Consider the following 22,643-nt stretch of genomic DNA (forward strand, 5'->3'; position numbering starts at 1 on the left):
ATGGCACATTGCATATTGAGTGCATGTTCATTTTTTATATTATTTTCTATATTCACCTAAATTATATCATAATTTAGATAAAGAAAATGAAGGAATAATCAAACAGATTGTGAGGCAAATGCAAACAAAAAGAAAGTGAGAGTGGTTTCATTTATATTTATATGCTGAACATTACAATCAAAAGCACTAAGCAAGTAAAGGAAGACATTACATAATGAAAGTAAATGATATAAAGAATCAAAAATGTATACTCATAACAATAAAAGCTAAACATACCACAGTACATATTATGAAAGTGAAAGTCGCTCAGTCATGTCCCACTCTGCAACCCCACGGCATGGAATTCTCCAGGCCAGAATACTGGAGTGGGTAGCCTTTCCCTTCTCCAAGGGATCTTCCGAACCCAGGGATCAAACCCAGGTCTCCTGCATTGCAGGTGGATTCTTTACTAGCTGAGCCACAAGGGAAGACCAATAAGTATTATAGTTTTAGTTTTATAAACAAGAACACCATCTGCCAATAGTTAGAAGTAATTTACCAGTTTGACATCCTGGCCACTCTTAATCTAATTTATTGCAGCCACCACTCTACCCCAGGACAGTCACTCTCTAGTATATCATCCTGTTCATTTATTCTATAAAATTCATCAAAATTCTAAATTTTCTTGCTTATTTGCATGTTTGTTTATTTTATGTTCCTTTTATTAGTATGTAAGCTCACTGATGGCAGTGATCCTATCTGTTGCGTCTACCAGTGTATCCCTGGTGCCTAAAATAATGTGCAACACATGTAACCCTCAAGTGAACATTTAATTAATTAATCAATCAATACCTTTCATGCTCCGGCATTTCAGAAATAAAGGGATTTTTATGCAAAAATTCTCTTAGAGTTTCCTTTCTTTTAGCTTTTTTTTTTTGCTTCATTTCTGTAGTCTTAACACAGGAGATAACAAAAATGTTACAAATTAAAATGTGAACACAAATCTGAGTACAACATAATTTACTTGTATTCTAATGCTTATCTCTTGACATTAAAACAGTGATTTCTTTATGTCCTTCAATTAAAATTATTTATCAAAAGTAACAGAAGTACCACTGTAGATAAAAGAAGATCATAAAAATATCCATATAACTTAAGAATTAAAATATATTGTATAAGATTATGCTTGTTGGTATTATCTTCTGTTTAATATTATAATAAATTATAGTGTAGCCAACCATCTCTAGATACATGAATCCCTTAAGTTCACTAATTGAAAATTCAAAATTTATATGAAACTTACTTTTCCAATCTCCACTACTGCAGCTCTGTACTTCTTCACAGGTTTGATGACCTTTTTAGACAAAGTATCCTTGTATTTCAGTTTTTTTATTCCGAGAAGGGACTCATTCCTCCTATTACAAAAAGATAAAGTCAGTTAAAAAGATATGCAAGAATTTGCAAAACTACCCCCAAAGTAATAAATCTTTAATGAGTATTGTCACTGAAATTATTCTAGAAGCATTTCCAAAATTGGTTGCATTCCATGCATAAATGAGACTGTGATACTCCTAGTCCCATCAAGGAATAGCTAGCCTCTCAAAAGAGCAAAATGTAAATCATAGCATCAAATGTGATGAGAGCTGAAGTATCAATATGATGTAGAAGGAATAGAATTGAACTGAAAAAGAACATGTGAACACTTTCCTTTAAAACCGAGTGATCCTAAACAGGATATCTTGCTTCTAACAGACTTCAGTCCCTTTAGTTCCATCATGTGCAAGCTCCCAGCCACTACCACCTTCGGACATCAACAGGAGCTACGCATTTTAGATTACTACACTCATCCATGGGTATCCACAGGGGCTCGGTTCCAGGACCCTCTCAGATATCAAAGGTCAAGGAGGCTCAAGTCTTTGTATAAAATGGCATACTATTTACATATAACCTACACACATCCTCCTATACAGTTTAAATCATCTCTTTAAATCATGTAAACTGCAGTGCAAATTCTGTATCAGTTCAGTTTTGTATAAATAACTGTAAATACAACATAAATATTATATACATAGTTGACAGGAGTGTGGCAAATTCAAGTTTTACTTTTTTGGAACTTTCAGGAATTTTTTTTTAATATTTCTGATCCATGGTTGGCTGAATGCCCAGATGCAGAATGGATGCCAACGTCCAACAATATTAAATGTTCTCCCTTTCCCCTAGCTGGCATTCATTTTGGCAAATGTTTTGTCTGCCTGAACTATAACACAAAGCTTGGACCATTGATCAGTGGGAGACTTGGGAATCTCTTCTGTGCTCTGCTACATACATTCTTAGCCTAGTTGCCTGCTGTTTTCCAACCAGCCTGGTCTCTCCTCTACCTCGTATCTCTCCCACCCCACCAGAATGCTTTTGTTGCTGTTAATCCAGAAAGAAGTGGGAAGAAGAGGAGGTTATGGAGCCCCATCTTCCCAATCCTCTCAGCAATCTCCTCCATGCTCTGCAGTATGCTCTTCCACTGAGTAAACTCCTCCCCTCCTCCACCTCTTCATAGAATGCTTTCTCCTCGCTCTGACTGCTTTCTATTTTGTTGATGGTGTGTTATGAAAAATAATATTTCTAAACTTTCATATAATCAATGTTATTGATCTTTGATTTCATGGCTTATTCATTGTTTTGGTTACATACGTCATGCCTGCTTCTGAACAAAAACATTGATTTCCAATGACTGTCTGCCTAATTCATAAACATAACTCTGTTATACTTTATCTGACAGAAAAGCCTCTCTTTTTACCCTTTTTTATTCTTTAAATATCCTTCATTCTTCTAGCCCGTTCCATACAAACTAATACGATTGGAATTGCATTAAACCAATAAATTAATTTGAGAATAATAGAAATCTTTACAATATTCCATCTGTTCATCAAATAATGTACTATGTCTTTCCATTTATTCCAGTCATTTTTTTATACCTCTTAGAAAAGATGTTGGTCTTCTTTATATTAGCCTAAATCCCCTCACAATTTCTGATAAACTTAATCCTGTACTTCAAAACAACAGAATCATTTTTCCATTATACTTTCTAGTTGACATAGCAAAGCACTGATTTTGCCTCTACCCATCCTATGGAATTCTATTGTTAGTTCTGATAGTTTTTAGTTAACTTGTTAAGTTAAAAATAATAATAATTTGCAGATATCAATCCTTCTATTTTCTGAGTACTTCACCTTGGAATTCATTTGGCAAACATTTTGGGGACCCTATCATGTGATAATCACATGAATTCTGATCCTAATGTCTACTTCTTACTTTAAGGCACTGCCTATAATGTTCAGAATGATAGTTTTTAATAAAAGATAGGAGGAATAATAGGTTTCTGTGTGGTTCTGCATATTTTAACAGAAGATCTTCTTCTAATCCTAATTTGCTAGGAATTGCTGCAGCTGAACTTCATGACATGACTTTCCAGCACAAAAGACTCCTTTGACCACTAGTAATAATTATATTTAGATGTCTTAGGATATATTGAGAACAAAATCTATATTCTCACAGCTAAATTTATAAGCTCGTGTTTTATTTTGATTTGGTATATTTCTAAATAAAGTCAACCCCTAATTTTCTACTTTTTTATTCTCTTTTTACACATGTGTTAGCAGAGCCTGCTGTAAAAATTTACAAGGAAACTACAGCTACACTCTGAGGTGTGTGTGTGCTCAGTCATGTCCTACTCTTTGTGACCCAATAGACTGTAGCCTGTCAAGCTCCTCTGATCATGGAATTCTTCAGGCAAGAATGCTGGAGTGGGTCACCATTTCCTACTCCAGGGAATCTTCCCCACCCAGGGATCAAATCCACGATCTCCTGTGTCTCCTGCATTGGCAGGTAGATTCTTTGCCACTGGGCCACCTGGGAAGCCCTGAAGTAGCTTTATGTAAAACAAAATTATTTGTTCCTATGAGAGAACTTGCCTTAAAAAGTTTTTGATCTCTTCAAATTTTTTACTGCTTCAATAAATTCATATAATTAAAAATTGTCCAGATAATCATCACTTTAAGTTAGATTTTCAAACTGATTCATGTTAAATTACATACATTATTTTCTAAAATTTAACAACTTCCAAATTTATGACTATTTTCTCTTTGGATTACTTACATTTCACTTTTTCTTATTTTGTTGGCCAGAAGATTACCTAATTTATTCATATCTTCAAAGACTAAACCTAGCAGTTACCATTGGACTATTTTAAAACCAATTTATAATTGATTAATTTCAATTTGTTCTGTTTCTTCTTTCTGCTGTCTTAGATTTATTTTGTTATTTTACCAATTTCTCAAGTTCAATAAAAGCTAATTTAATTTAATTTTTCTCTTTTAGTAAGTAACTGAAGCTTCTAAAGCTAAAAAATTGTTTTTACTGCTTTGAATACATTTCATATTGGGCTTCTCACTAGCATGATTTTCATGCTCTATACTTTTAGATTTATTTTTATATATTATAATTATATACAATTATATATACCAGTCATTATTTTGTTATAATATTTTAGTTTTATTGTATGAATTACAATGTATGATTGTGATCTTTACAAATTTTAGACTAGGTGATCTATTGAGATTTATTTTGCAGTTTAAAAATTATTTTTCTAAAATTTAATAAGTGCTATAATATAAAGGGTGTTTAGTCTCAGTTGGCTATATATATTAAATTAATCTTATTACTTATATACATTTTCTGTGTCCTTATCTCTTTTTAAGTATCATGTTGAACTCTCAATATCATTATTTTCTATCAAATTAGCCTTCTTTTCATCAGTTATTTCCATATACTTTTATTTTTTGTTATATAGAACATAAAAATTCATGAAATATCTTCATTGTGATTTATAAGCATTATTAATAGAATCACCAATGTGAAAAGGTAGCATTAAAAATAAGTAACAAAGAGATTACTTTTAAATGTTCCCAAGACAAATAATTAAAATTTTAAAGAGAAAAAACCCTAAAGTTTAATCTAAATCCCTACACCAAAATAAATTCCATGTGGATTAAAACACTACATCTAAACTGTGAAACTAAAAAATTGGAAGAAAATATTGCTGCATATTTGTCTGTTGAAGTAGAAAAAAAGTTTCTTCATGCAAAATATGTCAAGCATACAAATACAAAAAGAAAATAGATATTACCAACAAAGTAGAAATCAAGGACTTACTTGTGCCCCTCCTCTATATTTCTTGACTTGAAGAACATCCTAGAACATCTGCCCAGCCTTAAATATTGAAATCATTACCTTTGACTTGAACTCACTTATACTGTTCAGTCTCCAGACTCACATCTTTTGTTGTACCACTGGTCTCAAACACTTATTCTGTTTTCCTATTTCAGATTATCTATTCCTCTTCAGTTGGACCTCCATGGTCAGCTCTCCAAATTTCTAAATTTTACTGCACACTGAAAGTGACTTCTGATTTTCTTTGGTATCAAGAATATTATTTACAGCTTCCATGGTTCTCATTTTGGCTATTGTTTATTTAATTTGGTGGGACTTTCTAATTCTGCCCAGCTCTCTCATTACAATGGCCTGCTTTCATGTAACAAAAGTAATTTCCTCTTTCATCTTTTGAAAATACGAAGCACATGTTTTTCGAGCTTTTGTTCTAATAAATGAAGTGCCTATTTTAGGAAGAATATTTTCCTGTAGGTTTTTATGAGAATGTTCCTCTTTGACATTTTTAAAGTAGATCTTGTGTTACTGATGTTTTTCCTACAATGAGATAAATTAGACCTATGTCCAGTTTTAAAATCAAAACCCAACTATTGGAAGAAAAGCTGAATTCATTTGGCATCTCTCATAACTAGTTGGCACAAAACACAATTTTCCTTTGGGGCAGAGAGAGCCATTTGGGCTCAGTGAATAAAACGGTTAACTTTAAAGTTTTACTACTTCTATTTGAGGAACTCCATTTACATATACATATGGGAGCCCCAAGGAATGACTGCTTGCTACTGTAGAGAATCAGAATTCATGTCGATGTATGGCAAAACCAATACAGAATTGTAAAGTAAAATAAAAAATACATATAAAAAAAAGCAAATGTGAACTGAAAAAAAAAATAAAATAAATAAAATAAAATGCAAAAAAAAAAAAAAGAAAAGAAAAGCATAGCAGTACATAGCCAAAACCAGACTTCAAAGCCACACCATACACAAAAATAAACTTGAAATGGATTAAAGACTTAAAGGGAAGAACCTGAAACCACAAAACTCCTAGAAGAAAACATAGGCAGTATGCTCTTTGACATGAATTTTAGCAATATATTTGGGGGATATGTCTCCTTAGGCAAGGGAAACAAAAGCAAAAGTAAGCAATTGTTTTAACCTGTTAAAATAAGTTGTAGACACCTTAAAGAAAAAAAAGCATAAGTAAACAAATGGGACTACATCAAAGAGAGGGGAAAGGGGAATTACTGAATATAGCCCAAAGGCACAAACTTCCAGTTACAAGGTAAAGAACAACTAGGGATGTAATGTACAACATGATAAAGATAACTAACATGCATGCTACTTGTTATCAATAAAAGTTTTTAAGAGGGTAAATCTTAAGAATTCTCACCACAAGGAAGAAAAAAATTTTTTCTGCTTTTCTAATGTCGCTTTTATATGAGATGATGGATGTTCACCAAACCCACTGTGGTAATCATTTCATGATGTACATAAGCCAAATCATTATGTCGTCCACCTTAAAATTTATACGGTGCTGCATGTCAATCATATCTCAATTAAACTGGATGAAAAAATTAAGTAAATAACTGGACCCCAAAGTTTGTGTGAGAGATGCTAATGGCCTAAAAATTTAATCATCCAACATGTCTCAATAGCAAAAGGGATAATTTATTTCCTACTAGAAATATGAACATGCTCTATTATTTTTTAGTTCAGGTGCACAAACATTTTTGTGTGTATTTATTTATTTACCCAGACACAGATACTCACTACCTTCTAGATGCCTGTTTTAACTGCATAGACTCCACTCTCTTTTTCATCCATCTTACGTATCTTTAGAGTTTCCCTGGTGGCTCAGATAGTAAAGGACCTACCTGGACCAAGGCTGGACCCGGGTTCCATCCCTGGGTCAGGAAGATCCCTGGGAGAAGGAAATGGCAACCTACTCCAGTATTCTTGCCTGGAGAATTCTATAAATGAAGGAGCTCGGTGGGCTACAGTCCAGGGGGTCACAAAGAGTCAGACACAACAGAGCGACTAACACATTTTCACACCATATATCTTTAAGGAACAAGTTTACTCATTTTTAAAAGTTGTTAATGCTAATAAAACAAATATTACAGTACCTTTTCAAGAAGTCATAGACAGGATTTGTTATCTCCAACATAGGCTGGAATTTTTCATCATGCATACATTTTTGCATAACTTGTGTAAAGAATTCGAGGAATCTAGGTCTCTGCTTAAATTTCATAACTGTGAAAACAAGGAAATTCATGCATAATCACCAATACACTTGGTTAATGGCATTGAAAGGATACTATTGCTATTAGTCATTTTGTTCTAACAGGCAAGTTTATTAACCTGGTTTTTCTTGGTGGGGGGGGCGTGCCATGCAGCATATGGAATCTTAGTTCCTCAACAAAGAATCAAATCCATGGTCCCTGCTTTGGAAGCATGGAGTCTTAGTCACTGGACTTCCAGGGAAGCCCCTTAATTTCTTTCTAGATCTCTTACTTTTAAAAAATGTATAGGAGTAAATGTGGTGAGACTATTGTTTTCCTATGATCAAACATTCCTTTATAGTCTAAATTTCATTTATTTTCCAAATATCTTGGTGTTTGAAAGATTTCCTAAAAGTTCCCTAACGATTCAGTTCAGTTCAGTCACTCAGTTGTGTCTGACTTTTTGAGACCCCATGAATCGCAGCATGCCAGGCCTCCCTGTCCATCACCAACTCCCGGAGTTCACTCAGACTCACGTCCATCGCGTCAGTGATGCCATCCAGCCATCTCATCCTCGGTCGTCCCCTTCTCCTCCTGCCTCCAATCCCTCCCAGCATCAGAGTCTTTTCCAATGAGTCAACTCTTCGCATGAGGTGGCCAAAGTACTGGAGTTTCAGCTTCAGCATCATCCCCTCCAAAGAAATGCCAGGGCTGATCTCCTTCAGAATGGACTGGTTGGATCTCCTTGCACTCCAAGGGACTCTCAAGAGTCTTCTCCAACACCACCGTTCAAAAGCATCTTCAGCGCTCAGCCTTCTTCACAGTCCAACTCTCACATCCATACATGACCACAGGAAAAACCAAAGCACTAGACGGACCTTAGTCAGCAAAGTAAACTAGACGGACCTTAGTCAGCAAAGTAATGTCTCTGCTTTTGAATATGCTATCTAGGTTGCTCATAACTTTTCTTCCAAGGAGTAAGTGTCTTTTAATTTCATGGCTGCAGTCCCCATCTGCAGTGATTTTGGAGCTCAAAAAGATAAAGTCTGAAACTGTTTCCACTGTTTCCCCATCTATTTCCCATGGAGTGATGGGACCAGATGCCATGATCTTCGTTTTCTGAATGCTGAGCTTTAAGCCAACTTGGGGCTTTTTAGTTCCTCTTCACTTTCTGCCATAAGGGTGGTGTCATCTGCATATCTGAGGTTATTGATATTTCTCCCGGCAATCTTGATTCCAGCAAATTTGGAAAACTCAGCAGTGGCCACAGGACTGGAAAAGGTCCGTTTTCATTCCAGTCCCATAGAAAGGCAATACCAAAGAATGCTCAGACTACTGCACAATTGCACTCATCTCACACACTAGTAAAGTAATGCTCAAAATTCTCCAAGCCAGGTTTTAGCAATACACGAACTGTGAACTCCCAGATGTTCAAGGTGATTTTAGAAAAGGCAGAGGAACCAGAGATCAAATTGCCAACATCTGCTGGATCATGGAAAAAGCAAGAGAGTTCCAGAAAAACATCTATTTCTGCTTTATTGACTATGCCAAAGCCTTTGAGTGTGTGGATAACAATAAACTGTGGAAAATTCTGAAAGAGATGGGAATACCAGACCACCTGACCTGCCTCTTGAGAAACTTATCTGCAGCTCAGGAAGCAACAGTTAGAACTGGACATGGAACAACAGACTGGTTCCAAATAGGAAAAGGAGTACTTTAAGGCTGTATATTGTCACCCTGCTTATTTAACTTCTATGCAGAGTACATCAGAAGAAACACACGACTAGATGGGGGTAAATATATTGTTGATAACTGCCAGAATAACTAGTCATCCTAATTTTTATTATATTTCACTCTGAGATAAACAATAATGCTGCTATTTCTTCACAGTTGAGCTTAAAAATCATTAACACATTTTTCAGTTCCTAGTTTTTGTAAGCTTCATAACAACATAACATCAATTACTGCCAAAATAAGTCAACATAAAGGTTCCTCATTTTCAGATTTTAAATCAGGTACCTATTTTGGTCTCTTTCCTTACTTGACAATCAAGCGTCTGCTTTATTCTGAATGGGTAAGAACCTGAAATCTTCTGCCAGCAACAGAATTCACGGAATAAAAGATCTTTAGCAGTAAGGTGAGCAAGCAACATATGTATGACAAGGTAACCTACCTTCTTTCACAGCACCTTTGACTGACCAGTTTAAAACTATAGGGTAAAGAAATATGGGATCTTCTGCTCCTGAGAGTTCAGTTGTAACATCTAAGGTTAAAAAGAATTAGTAAGTTGTTGGTTCTGTTTAATATCAATAACCAAAAATGAAAATCCTTTGGTAGAGGGTGAAAAACAGGAAAATACCCAAGTAAACATTTTAGATGTCCTAAATTCTTGTCTTAAAATATAAATTACATATTTTTGAGACTTAAGAGATTCAATAATTCAACTATTTTCCTTTCAATATTTCCCCTAAAGGCCAAGGAGTCTATTACCAAATAGGGGAAGAATTTCTAAAGCATGAGTCTTTATTACTCAACAGCTATTGTCTATCAACAAATATCAGACACAGAAACCAGATTCTCAGTTTGATACTTTTTTTTCCGGCTGTACAGCCTGTGGGATGCAGGATCTTAGTTCCCTGACCAGGCATTGAACCCACCCCCCTGCATTGGAAGCATGGAGTCTTAACCACTGGACCACCAGGGAAGTCCCTAAGTCTGACACGTCATAGTTATGAGACCTTGGGAAGTTATTTACCTTCTCTGTGCCTCCCTTTCCTTATCTTTAAAATGAGATAATAATAGTACCTTTTTCATATAGCTGTTATATAAAGACTATATAAGTTTTAATATGAATAAAACACTTAAAATAGTTCTTGGCACACAGAGAGGACTGTATAAAGCTGTTATTTTTATTATTGTTTTGTTACTGAATCTATTGTTTAGCTAGTAACTTTACATTGTGCTCCTTAGTGAAATGTGGAGGGGGTGATAATACGAAAATAAGTAATTCACATTTCCAGAACCCTTTCTATAGTTTAAGAAATAATTTTTATATGTAACCAGACAATTACAGCTTTCCCAAAACTAGGTTTATAGGTTATGAGAATAATAGAGCATTGGGTTCAGATCATAAGTTCAGTTGGAAACAGAGATATGGGGTGTGTTTAAATAAAGTGAGAGATTCAAGTCAGGGAATTCTGAAATAGTACAACCACCAATATATAACAGGCACAGAGTAAGACAGGTGAGATGGGGACACAGAATTCTACAAGGGTAGTGACTTCCCAAAAACCAAGGGGCCAAAAGTACAACCTTCTAATGAGAGAAACTTAGGTACTCTTTTGTTCTTCTAGGTCTGAAGTCCTGCTTCTTAAAAATGTGAGAACAGTTGTCATCACCAGAAATTAAATCAGTTTCTTAATCAGATTTCCAAGATGCAAACTCCAAAACTCCAATCATCGTGTCAGCATTTTGGTCTATTACTAAATTACGATACAGCACAACAACCTAAAATCAGTGTTTCACTTGAGTGTTTCACATGGTTCAAATCACTCGTATATTAACACCTCTCATACTATCCCTTTATTTCTCAGTTACATTTCTGCCTTTAGAACTGTGATTCTCAATGTTGTGTTCCCCTTCTACAATACATTTGCCAACACTTGCGTCACAGCTGGGGCTGGTGGGGGGTGGGGGTAGGGGAGACAGTCCTGAGGGGATGGTCCAGAGATGTGGTTTTACATCCACAATGCCTAAGACAATCCCCCACAGCAAAGAATTATCTGGCCCAAATTGGCAATATTGTCGAGGTTGAGAAACTGTGCTTTAGAATGAGAAGCTTTAAGCTCAAATCCAAGCCAACTATGTAATCCTAAATAAACCGCTTAATCTTTATGAGCTACATCTGTAAAAATCAGGTTAGCAATCCCTTATTAACAGAGTATTGTTAGGATTAAGGACATAATGTAAAACCACTGCATAAACCTTAAAGGGCTTACCAAATGCTAATCTCATTCTAATCCTTTTAACAAAATATTTTCTTATTTAAAAAAAAAATGCTAAACAGAAGTATACAGAAAGAAAAATAATAGATTACATTGCTTTGTCAGTTTGAGTAGATGTGTCTCCAATAAAACCAGCTGTTCATTTATTTTTTCAGGTACTAACACCTGCTGTGGCTTCTTATTCTTGCAAGACTTCTTGGAAGAACCCTAGAAACATTGGTTAAATGTCAGAACGTGTTTCAACATGTTTCAAGAACTGTCATTTTCAAATAACATTCTTTAAATTATGCTCATACTTTCATACTTGGTAGACCAAGTTATGACTCTACATGGCTAAATGTACTAATAATTAATTAATAGCAACCCATTGTAGTCTAACTAAATGCCAGACACAATACAAAGTGTTTTATGGAAGTTGACCAGAATAGTTCTTCTCTTCCCTTTCCCTTCTTCCCAGTAACTTCTATTCCCCTAAGCAGCCCCTTCCCCGCTACACACAGCTTTTTGAGAGCATCTGAAGATACAGCTCTCAAAATCCTCAAAAGAAAATGCTTTCAGAAATGTATCCTTTTCTTTCCTTTTTTTTTTTTTTCCCCTTGCCCCAGAAGGAACTTCCTTACAACTAAGCTAATTGCTTTTGCTACTTTGCCTTTCATTGAACATAACATGATCAGTAATTAGTGGATTAAGAATTGGTGGGTCTGCACTCAGGCTCCCCACCATGTTTTCATCTGTCTGAGCCTGAGAACTGACCGGTTCATGTCTCCCACCCTCTGAAAAAATAGACCTCCCAAGGTCTTTTGGCTTTGAGGGACCCCAGATGCTTACAATGATTCCTGACTTCTATAAACTAGATACTAGATTCTCAATCCCCACAGTCTTACTCTGAAAGAAGTATCACAACCTGCTGCTGGACTAAAGGCTCCAAGGAAAGAGGGACGGGGTCCTGTCCTGCCATGACGTGAAGGGGCAGGGCCCTGAGTCAAGGCCTCAGTGACATGAAGGGGCTGGCTGATGGATTCTGAGAGTGGACAACACTTGGTGAAGAAAAAATCCTCAAGTCACTTTCAGCTTAATCAAAACTTTCTCTAAAATCCCTACACACACCCAAAAAAGTATTATGGCTAAAAATATTCATCCAGGAAAACCATGGGATTTTTCTTAAGCTTTTTCCACATATAATAGAGACAGAGCTACTCCAATTGAAACAGGCTTAGGGGTCATAGTCTCAACCCCAATCCTGATCACAAAAGAGGCTGCAAGCGGTTCCCAGTATACCTCAGAAACTGGATAAACTAAAAAATGCTTCAAAATTTGATCTATCTACAAAATCATTTAACCACATAGTTTCAAGAAAAGGCAATAAGGATCTAGTAAGACCCATGCTTGGAGGCAGCATGGGTCTTACTTAAAAGTTATCTCAAACATTAGAAGCCTCATAAAGAAGACAATGTAGGTGTCACAAGAAGTTCAGGAAATCTACCTGGGGCAGAGCAAAAAGCTCTGACATATTTACTGCATTCAGTGACCCACCGAAAATAATAAAAATCTTCAGTCTGGGAGAGACCTTTGAGGGCTTTCGGTCTAATGTCCAGCTGGGTATAGGAAGCTCTCTATCAATACCTAACTGATTATCAATACTAGAAACAAGGGGCTATTCAATATTCTAGCATAGAGACCTTTTCATTTTCTGGATAGTAATTAAAATTGAAAGAAAAGGAAGGAAAAAAGAAGCTCTTCACTATGCATTCATCTTCTTTTATGTAAATATGACAAACTAAAAACTGATCAATTATCTAAAATATTTACTAACACTACATGACCTCTCATAAAATTCAAATAATGTATGTTTAAAGATGAGACACAAAGAACAAACAATTACCTCTTCTTGCATTTCCTCTAGGTCTGTAGTACCAAATAGAGATTTGCAACCTGATGAGATGTCCAACACCTTTTTTCCATAATTTATAATCATTACTGCCAGGTCATATTCCTTCCATGAACGCAGGATCTAATTAAAAATATTAATTATCTCTGTTGGAAATTCACATCTTTTTCCAAGTGCCATGTGTCATCTTCCAGAAATTTGTAAGTTTCATGTTTTGGATGTAATGCCCCTGTTTTTGCTATGTAAGTATACTTCTCTAGAATTCAAACTGTATGATTTCAGTATTTTAAATAAAGGACCAAAAAACAAACAAACAAATGAAAAATCAGGAATCTCATCAGTAACAAATTCTTGTTATATTTGTAAGTTTCATGTTTTGGATGTAATGCCACTGTTTTTGCTATGTAAGCATAATTCTCTAGAATTCAAACTGTATGATTTCAGTATTTTAAATAAAGGACCAAAAACAAACAAACAAATGAAAAATCAGGAATCTCATCAGTAACGAATTCTTGTTATCTCTGGGGCTTCCTTGGTGGCTCAGATGGTAAAGAATTCACCTGCAATGTGGGAGACCTGGATTCGATCCCTGGGTTGGGAAGATACCCTGGAGGAGGGCAAGGCAACCCACTCCAGTATTCTTGCCTGGAGAATCCCCATGGAGAGAGGAGCCTGGTAGGCTACAGTCCATGCGGTCACAAAGAGTCAGACACAACTGAGCGACTAAGAACAGCACAGCACAGCTGGGACATACATCTTTTGGTATAGTAAGCTGACTATTAAAAAACATTTCCACTTAAAAGAGCCACGCTAAAACAAAATCATTCTTAAAGGCCATGTAACCACCACTTCTTGTCTTGGGTTGTCTTCTTTATGAAATGGCACAATTACTGACCCCATGACATCTTGGGGAACATTTTTAGCGGTGAATGATATACATGACATTCATGTTGAACTAGGTTGGAGATCAGCTGGTTTGGGCAGATTCTCCATCAGCCCTGGGAAGCACACACTGTACTCAGAAGAAGAGAAGGAGCCACTCTGCCACCCAGTCTCATCCACATTCCTGGTTACAAACTGTTATCTGGCCTCCTCTAGCCTGGTTCTTACCTCCCTCTCCAGTGTCATCTTCCAGTATTCATCTCCTTGTGCTGTACTTTCAGCTTACAAAATATTGAATCAAGTATCAATCCTGATACTCATCATGGTATCAGGACTTCATGCCTTCCTACAGTGGAGGTTTTTCCCAGAACAGCTTTTCCTTATTTATACAGCTTTACCTGGTCATTAAAACCTGGGCTCTAACATTAACCCAGGAAAGCTTCCCTGGCCTACAATCTGATTTGCATAGACCCCGCTCTAGCAAGAGATCACACAAGGGGACACACTCACCATGAATCCCCAGGGAAACTCTCTTAGGGTATAAATAAGTCTGTATGAACTTATCTGTAGATGTATTCTGTTAGGTTAAACAGGTTAGTATTTAAGATATCTGGATTCTTTACCACTGGTGGTCAGTGGTAAAGAAACTTCCTGACAAGCAGGAGACATGGGTTCAATCCCTGAGTCGGGAAGATCCCCTGGAGAAGGAAATGGCAGCCCACTCCAGTATTCTTGCCTGGGAAATCCCATGGACAGAGGAGCCTGGTGGACTGCAGTCCATGGGGTCACAAAAGAGTCGGACAACTTAGCGACTAAACAATAACAATTTAAGATAGGTAACAACTGTGACTTCCCAGGAAGTGAAGGATATATAAGTGGCTGAAAAGCAGTGAGTGGCTGCTTATATCTGATAAGACCTACCTAATGCAAGTACTAGTAACTGGAACTATTTCTGTAAGACCAGGGCAGTGGTGTTCAACTAATGCTGACTATAGGACAGAATGTGGGAAGGAAAACAGTAAAACAAACTTTACAAAGGCAGTAGGGGTTTAGGCCAAGTAGTGCCTTGAATACCAAGTAAAACAGTCCAACTCATCGTAAAATTGATAGGAGAGGGAATGAGTTTTGTTATTAGAAAACAGAAATGAGCTAACATTTGCACCTCATTCACCTTTGCTTTCCAACCTATTTGGTTTATAGAAAACTGTGCAATCTTTTCCCCTTGTTTTAATATGCCAGTGGAAAATACTAAATGAGAATGAATTTTTTCCAATGAAAAGAAAAAGAAAACCAGTGCTATTTAACAACCAAATGACAAACAGAAATTTTTAAAATGTGCCAGATGTTTGGCATAATAAATTTTTTTAACAACTCAAAAATAATGAAACACAGGATGACATATCTCAGAAGTGGCACTTTATTTAGAATTCTGATAACTTTTAGAAAAAAAATACTGCTACTTAAAGAAGAAAGACTAAACCATCTGGAAAGATTACCAATCTTTAAAACATAACAGAGAAAAGAAACAGGGTCATTTGACTAATTGGGCTTTACATGTCCTAAGAGAAAATCTGTAGAAAATATATATTTATATCAAATGAATACCTCATATCTGAGATTGAGTAGTCAGGTTTCTTGGTCTATTCATCAGGCTGGAAGAAACTTATGAAATGATGATTCTCCCAGCTTATCAGTTTATGAAAAAATCAGCTCTAGTATCAAAATTCTGACATTAATACTGGGTTGGCCAAAAAGTTCATTTGGGCTTCAAATGTTCTTCCAGGAAACTCAAACTTTTGACCAAGCCAATATATCAGTCAGTTCAGTCACTCATTTGTGTCTGACTCTTTGTGACCCCATGTACTGCAGCATGCCAGGCCTGTAGCACGAACTCTGGGAGCTTGCTCAAACTCATGTCCATCAAGTAAGTGATGCCATCCAACAATTTCATCCTCTGTTGTCCCCTTTTACTCCTGCATTCAATCTTGCCCAGGGTCTTTTCCAATAAGTTAGCTCTTTGCATCAGATGGCCAAACTATTGGAGTTTCAGCTTCAGCATCAGTCCTTCCAATGAATATTCAGGACTGATTTCTTTTAGGATGGACTAGTTGGATCTCCTTGCAGTCCAAGGGATTCTCAAGAGTCTTCTCCAACACCACAGTTCAAAAGCATCAATTCTTTGGTGCTCAGCTTTCTTTATGGTCCCACTCCCACATCCATATATGACTACTGGAAAAACCATAGCTTTGACTAGACGGACCTTCGTTGGCAAAGTCATGTCTCTGCTTTTTAATATACTGTCTAGGTTTGTCAGAGCTTGTCTTCCAAGGAGCAAGTGTCTTCTAATTTCATGGCAGCAGTCACCATCTGGAGTGATTTTGGAGCCCCCCAAAATAAGGTCTGTCACTGTTTTCATTGTTTCCCCATCTATTTGCCATGAAGTGATGGAACCAGATGCCATGTTAGTTTTTTGAATGTTGAGTTTTAAGCCAGTTTTTTCACTCTCTTCTCTCACTTTCAAGAGGCTCTTTAGTTCTTCTTCACTTTCTGCCATAAGAGTGGTGTCATCTGCATATCTGAGGTTATTGATATTTCTCCCAGCAGTCTTGATTTCAGCTTGTGCTTCATCCAATCCAACATTTCTCATGATGTACTCTGTATAAGTTAAATAAGCAGGGTGACAATATACAGCCTTGATGTACTCCTTTCCTGATTTGGAACCAGTCAGTTGTTCTACGTCCAGTCTTATATGTAGGTCCTTTTTGACCTACATATAGATTTCTCAGGAGGCAGGTAAGGTGGTCTGGTTTTACCATATCTTTAAGAATTTCCCAGTTTGTTGTGATCCACACAGTCAAAGGCTTTAGTGTAGTCAATAAAGCAGAAGTAGATCTCTTGCTTTTATGATCCAACGGATGTTGGCAATTTGATCTCTGGTTCCTCTGCCTTTTCTAAATCCAGCTTGAATATCTGGAAGTTCATGGTTCACGTACTGTTGAAGCCTGGCTTGGAGAATTTATTATATATAATTCCCACCTCTGTGAATATCTTGTATGCCACAAAATTCAATACATTCAAAACCTATTATCTTTTCCCTCTTTCTTACTCAGGGTTCAACAAACTGCATTCAACCAACTGTCCAGACATCTGGGTTATTGGGAACTCTTCCCTCTCCCTCCCCAATCCCCCTCTATTCAATTCCATCTGATAAACAACTCTTGAAACATTTTCAATTCTATCTCCCAGTTTTCCACACTAGCTTCATTTATCATCTCTTGCCCTCTAACTCATTTCCTGCCTCAGGTCTTATTCTCCTCTAATGATTAGCTGTTGCACAACCAGAATAATTTCTTTTTTCTAAATGCAAATTTCTTTTTTTTTTTAATTTTTTAAATTTATTTATTTATTTTTAATTTTTACTTTTTAATTTTTACTTTTTAATTTTTCATTACAGCATTCCCAGGTTTGAAACCCTTCGATGGCTCCTCTCTGACCTCATTAGATGGCCATTCATCATCTGGTACTGGTTCACTGTTCCACTTTTTAAACTGACCAAAATATCTAATCATATCCTCCATAATTAAAAATCAGTCTGATTCTTCTTTTCCCAAACTGTGAGATTATTTCCTATTTTCATATTGATTACTATCTGAGGCAATCAATGTTAATAACCCTGCATCTGTTGTATTTTCAAAAAATACTTGCCTTGAAGCTTATTTATAGTATCTTGCCATAAACAATTATTTTTTACTTATCATATAATCTATTTATCTACTTTTTCTGGTACCTTCTGAATTTTGTGCCCTGATGTAGAAGGTCTCCCATGATTTCAAGGACAACCAAATATCCTCAAATCCATCTGAACTTCATTTTGTTAATGGTATGAGAAAGGACTCTGGCTTTGTTTATTCTCAAATGAACAGTCAGTAATATTGGCACCTTTTATTAATAAATTATCATTTTCTTAATGAACCTAAATGCCATCTTTGTCTTATATTAAGTCCTTCCTGTAGACCCAGGGCCAGTTTTTCCTAGAATCTCTATTCTATTCCACTGATTTTTATTTGCCCATTACTCTGTTAAGACCATTTTTCACTGGAGTGAACTTTTGGTAAATTTTAATACCTACTAAGAACTTCTAAATAATTCTAATCAGTTTCAAGGAAACATCAGGATTCTGATTAAAGCTGCATTGCATGTAAATATTATTTTAGGAAACATTTATTTTACTATTACAGTAAGTGTTCTTATTCAAGAACTTGGGGTGGCCTGCCATATGTGCAGATCTTATTTTATGTCTTTCAGTAAGATTTCACATTTCTTTTATTTAGGTTCTTCAACATTTTGTTAAGTTTAAAATACTGTATATTATTACAAGTGGTATATTTTCCCCTGTCCTGGCTACAGTTCATATTAAAAATAAAAACAAGTTTGTATCTTATGTAACTTTATAAATTCTCTTTTTAATTTTAGTAATCTTTTGCTAGATTCTCATGTGTTTTTTGAGACCTTATAATTTCAGATAAATTTTGCTTTTCTAATATTACAAAATTATTTCATGCCCTTATCTGTTGCATGAGACAGAATCTCTACAAATAATGAATCACAGTATTAAGAGTCAATATCTCCTGTGCCTGATTTTAAAGAAATGACTTCAGAAACTTGCCATTTAGCATGATATTTGCTAAAAATTTTTGGTAAATGTCTTTATCATTATGCAATAACTTCCTTCCATGCCTAACCTACTTAGAAATTTTATTAGGAAAGGCTGCTAAGGTTTATCCAGTGCCTTTGTAGCATTTTCAATAACCTGTTTTTCTCCTTTAATTTGCTGTTATAAAAAATGTTTTGTTTTAATTCAGACCTGATCTTTAATACTTGACAATGAGACTGCCCTATGACTGGAAAGTGCCAGAGGCCATCCAGAAACAGAAAAGGGCGATCAACAGAACAGACTGGATGGACACAATGTCTCTCTTTATCCAGTTAATGTTTTGGACCCTGAATTCTGCTTTTTCAGATATGAAAACTGTCACGCCTCCTTCATTTCTGTTTGCATTTTCCCAATATCTGTGTCCATTTATTTTTCAAATTCCTTGTTATTTTGTTTTACAGGGTGTCTTGAAATCATACACATTTGAATCTAACTTTTCAGCCCATCTGACAGTCTCTGTCTCTTGAGTTCATTCACGCTTAGTGAAGTAATTAATGTACTTGATTTTATTCCTTCCATCTGAAATACAATCTCAATTTCCTTCTTCTTACTTTTGTTAAATTAGCCATGTTTCGTCCCTGCCACTTTTTTTGTTCTTTTTTCTCCCTGCCATTCCTCTGTGGGCTTTTCCTTCTTGACAGTTTAGAACAGTCCTACAGTGTTTTAAAGATCAGCTCATGCCTACATATTCCTGAGTCATCTTTAAATATGCATATTCTTTCAAAAGAAAATAATAAAGTTATACAATATGTACTTTTATACTATGTGTGTTTTTAACACACATGCACCATGAATCTATAGTTGCTCATCACTCCCTCAACCCTAAACAGGATAGAAGCTTTGGCTCTAGGTTACTAATAGGTTTTTCTTTCATGGATGACTCTTCTATTTCAAGACTCCCTATTTAGCATTTATATTACAAAATCCTAGTCACATCATTATTATCCATTTAATTTTAATAATACATATATTGCAAGATTCGTTGCTCCCATTATTCCTCTCCTTTTCTTCTTTCCCTATCTTGGGATTTCTGTTCTGAACCAACTGTCATTTGATAGAGTATTTCCTCAAGTGTTTTTCTCAGATAAATACATGGATGGAATACTTTTTAAATGCCTGCACTTCTGAAAATGTTTATTTTGCTCTGACAAATGAATGATATCTTTTCCTGGTTATTAATTTACAGGCCTTAATCCTTTTTCCCTCAGGATTCTACAAATGTTGCTCCAGGAATTTAACTTTTAGTGTTGCTGATAAAAAGTCTGAAGCTAATTGATTCTCTTTCCATTTCAAATAAGTAACCTGTTCTTTCGGTCTCAAATATTAAGATTTGTCCTCATCCTTGGATTTCAGGAATTTCACCAACATGTGTCTACATATATATTCTAACATTAATCCTGCTTGGGACTCAGAAAGATGATTATTTTTCTATGTATTTCTTTTCTACTTCCAGACTCCTTTTATTTCATGTTATGATTTCTGGATCTGTCTTCTGAATTTATCTATAGGTAATACTATTCAACATCTGCAGATATTTCTTGAGCTTCCATATCTGAATCAAGAAGTATAATCGCAATCTTCATTTGTTTAATTTTTAATCCAAAATTAAATTTGTTATATATGAAACTTACTATGGGAGTAAATTCTAAGAGTGCTTATCACAAGAAAAAACATTTTTTCTATTTCTTTAATTTTGTATCTTTAGGAGATGTGCATGTTCACAAAATTTCTTATGGTAATCACTTCATGATGTATGTAAATCAAGTCATTACGTTGTACATCTTAAACTTATACAGTGCTGTATGTCAGTTATAGCCCAACAAAACTGGAAGAAAAAATTAAATTTGTTCTAATTGTACTGCTTGAAAGGTTTCTTTTTCTTTAGTCATCTCTGATCCTTTTCAACACTGTAAGAACAAATCTAGTTTCTGGCTTGTTCTTCCTCCTTGGGGTACTGAGTTCCCATAAGGGAATTATTATCATTTCTTCTTGCTAATGGCTTATGCTCCCTCAGCATCTACACAGACCAGGGCATAGAGGTCTCTCTACAGTGGCAAACCAGTGAGTGATTGAAGGAATACGATTTTCTGCTCCTGAGGTCAGGACATGACCTCTTTGCTAAGGTAGAGAGTAGAGGCCTCTCTGTTACCAGACCTCCACAGAAGCAAACTTAAGTCTCAACTAAAATAATGGAAAAGACTCTTGAGATTCTCTTGGCTTGCAAGGAGATCAAACCAGTCAATCCTAAAGGAAATCAACCCTGAATATTCATTGGAAAGACTGATGCTGAAGCTGAAGCGCCAATACTTTAATTACCTGATGTGAAGAGCCAACTCACTGGAAAGACCCTGCAGCTGGGAAAGATCGAAAGCAAAAGGAGAAGGGGGCAACAGAGGATGAGATGGTTGGAGGACATCATCAACTCAATTACATGAGTTTGAGCAAACTGCAGGAGATAGTGAAGGACAGGGATGCCTGGCGTGCTGCAGTCCACAGTGTTGCAAAGAGTCAGACATGACTTAGCGACTGAATAACAACAAAGTAATGGCTCTGAATAATAACAAAGTTGTACTATTTTAAGTATTCTAATCACTGTGATTAAAAGTAGTGCAAATAATTTCACAATTTGTATGGAAATACAAAAAACCTCGAATAGCCAAAGCAATCCTGAGAAAGAAGAATGGAACTGGAGGAATCAACCTGCCTGACTTCAGGCTCTACTACAAAGCCACAGTCATCAAGACAGTATGGTACTGGCACAAAGACAGAAATATAGGTCAATAGAACAAAATAGAAAGCCCAGAGATAAACCCACGCACCTATGGACACCTTATCTTTGACAAAGGAGACAAGAGTATACAACGGAGAAAAAACAATCTGTTTAACAAGTGGTGCTGGGAAAACCAGTCAACCACTTGTAAAAGAATGAAACTAGAACACTTTCTAACACCATACACAAAAATAAACGCAAAATGGATTAAAGATCTAAACGTAAGACCAGAAACTATAAAACTCCTAGAGGAGAACATAGGCAAAACACCCTCCGACATAAATCACAGCAGGATCCTCTATGATGCACCTCCCAGAATATTGGAAATAAAAGCAAAAATAAACAAATGGGACCTAATTAAAAGTAAAAGCTTCTGCACAACAAAGGAAACTATAAGCAAGGCGAAAAGACAGCCTTCGGAATGGGAGAAAATAATAGCAATCAAAGCAACTGACAAACAACTAATCTCAAAAATATACAAGCAACTCCTGCAGCTCAATTCCAGAAAAATAAAAGACCCAATCAAAAAATAGGCCAAAGAACTAAATAGACATTTCTCCAAAGAAGACATACAGATGGCTAACAAACACATAAAAAGATGCTCAACATCACTCATTATCAGAGAAATGCAAATCAAAACCACAATGAGACACCATTTCACACCACTCAGAATGGCTGCGATCCAAAAGTCTACAAGCAATAAATGCTGGAAAGGGTGTGAAGAAAAGGGAACCCTCTTACACTGTTGTTGGGAATGCAAACTAGTACAGCCACTATGGAGAACAGTGTGAAGATTCCTTAAAAAACTGGAAATAGAACTGTCTTATGACCCAGCTATCCCACTACTGGGCATACACACCAAGGAAACCAGAATTGAAAGAGACACGTGTACCCCAGTGTTCATCGCAGCACTGTTTATAATAGCCAAGACATGGAAGCAACCTAGATGTCCATCAGCAGATGAATGG

The 22,643-nt window shown here is 36.0% G+C and overlaps 1 protein-coding gene across 4 annotated transcripts in view; it reads right to left on the reverse strand.

Moving 5' to 3' along the window:
• CFAP54 (cilia and flagella associated protein 54) overlaps positions 1-22,643 on the reverse strand; it is a 315,472-nt gene that overhangs the window by 194,608 nt on the left and 98,221 nt on the right. For all 4 annotated transcript variants that reach the window (XR_005719649.1, XM_040232778.1, XM_040232776.1 and 1 more), the window contains 6 exons: positions 13,304-13,432; positions 11,514-11,628; positions 9,591-9,680; positions 7,322-7,448; positions 1,283-1,394; positions 832-932 (listed from right to left, as the gene is read on the reverse strand). Coding sequence is in view for 3 of the 4 variants with exons in the window: in XM_040232778.1 (XP_040088712.1) it covers positions 832-932; positions 1,283-1,394; positions 7,322-7,448; positions 9,591-9,680; positions 11,514-11,628; positions 13,304-13,432 (674 nt within the window). In the remaining variant the exon portion in view is untranslated. The remainder of the gene's footprint in view (positions 1-831; positions 933-1,282; positions 1,395-7,321; positions 7,449-9,590; positions 9,681-11,513; positions 11,629-13,303; positions 13,433-22,643) is intronic.

This window comes from Oryx dammah, unplaced genomic scaffold (assembly GCF_014754425.2).
Source record: "Oryx dammah isolate SB20612 unplaced genomic scaffold, SCBI_Odam_1.1 HiC_scaffold_29, whole genome shotgun sequence".
Taxonomy (NCBI): domain Eukaryota; kingdom Metazoa; phylum Chordata; class Mammalia; order Artiodactyla; family Bovidae; genus Oryx; species Oryx dammah.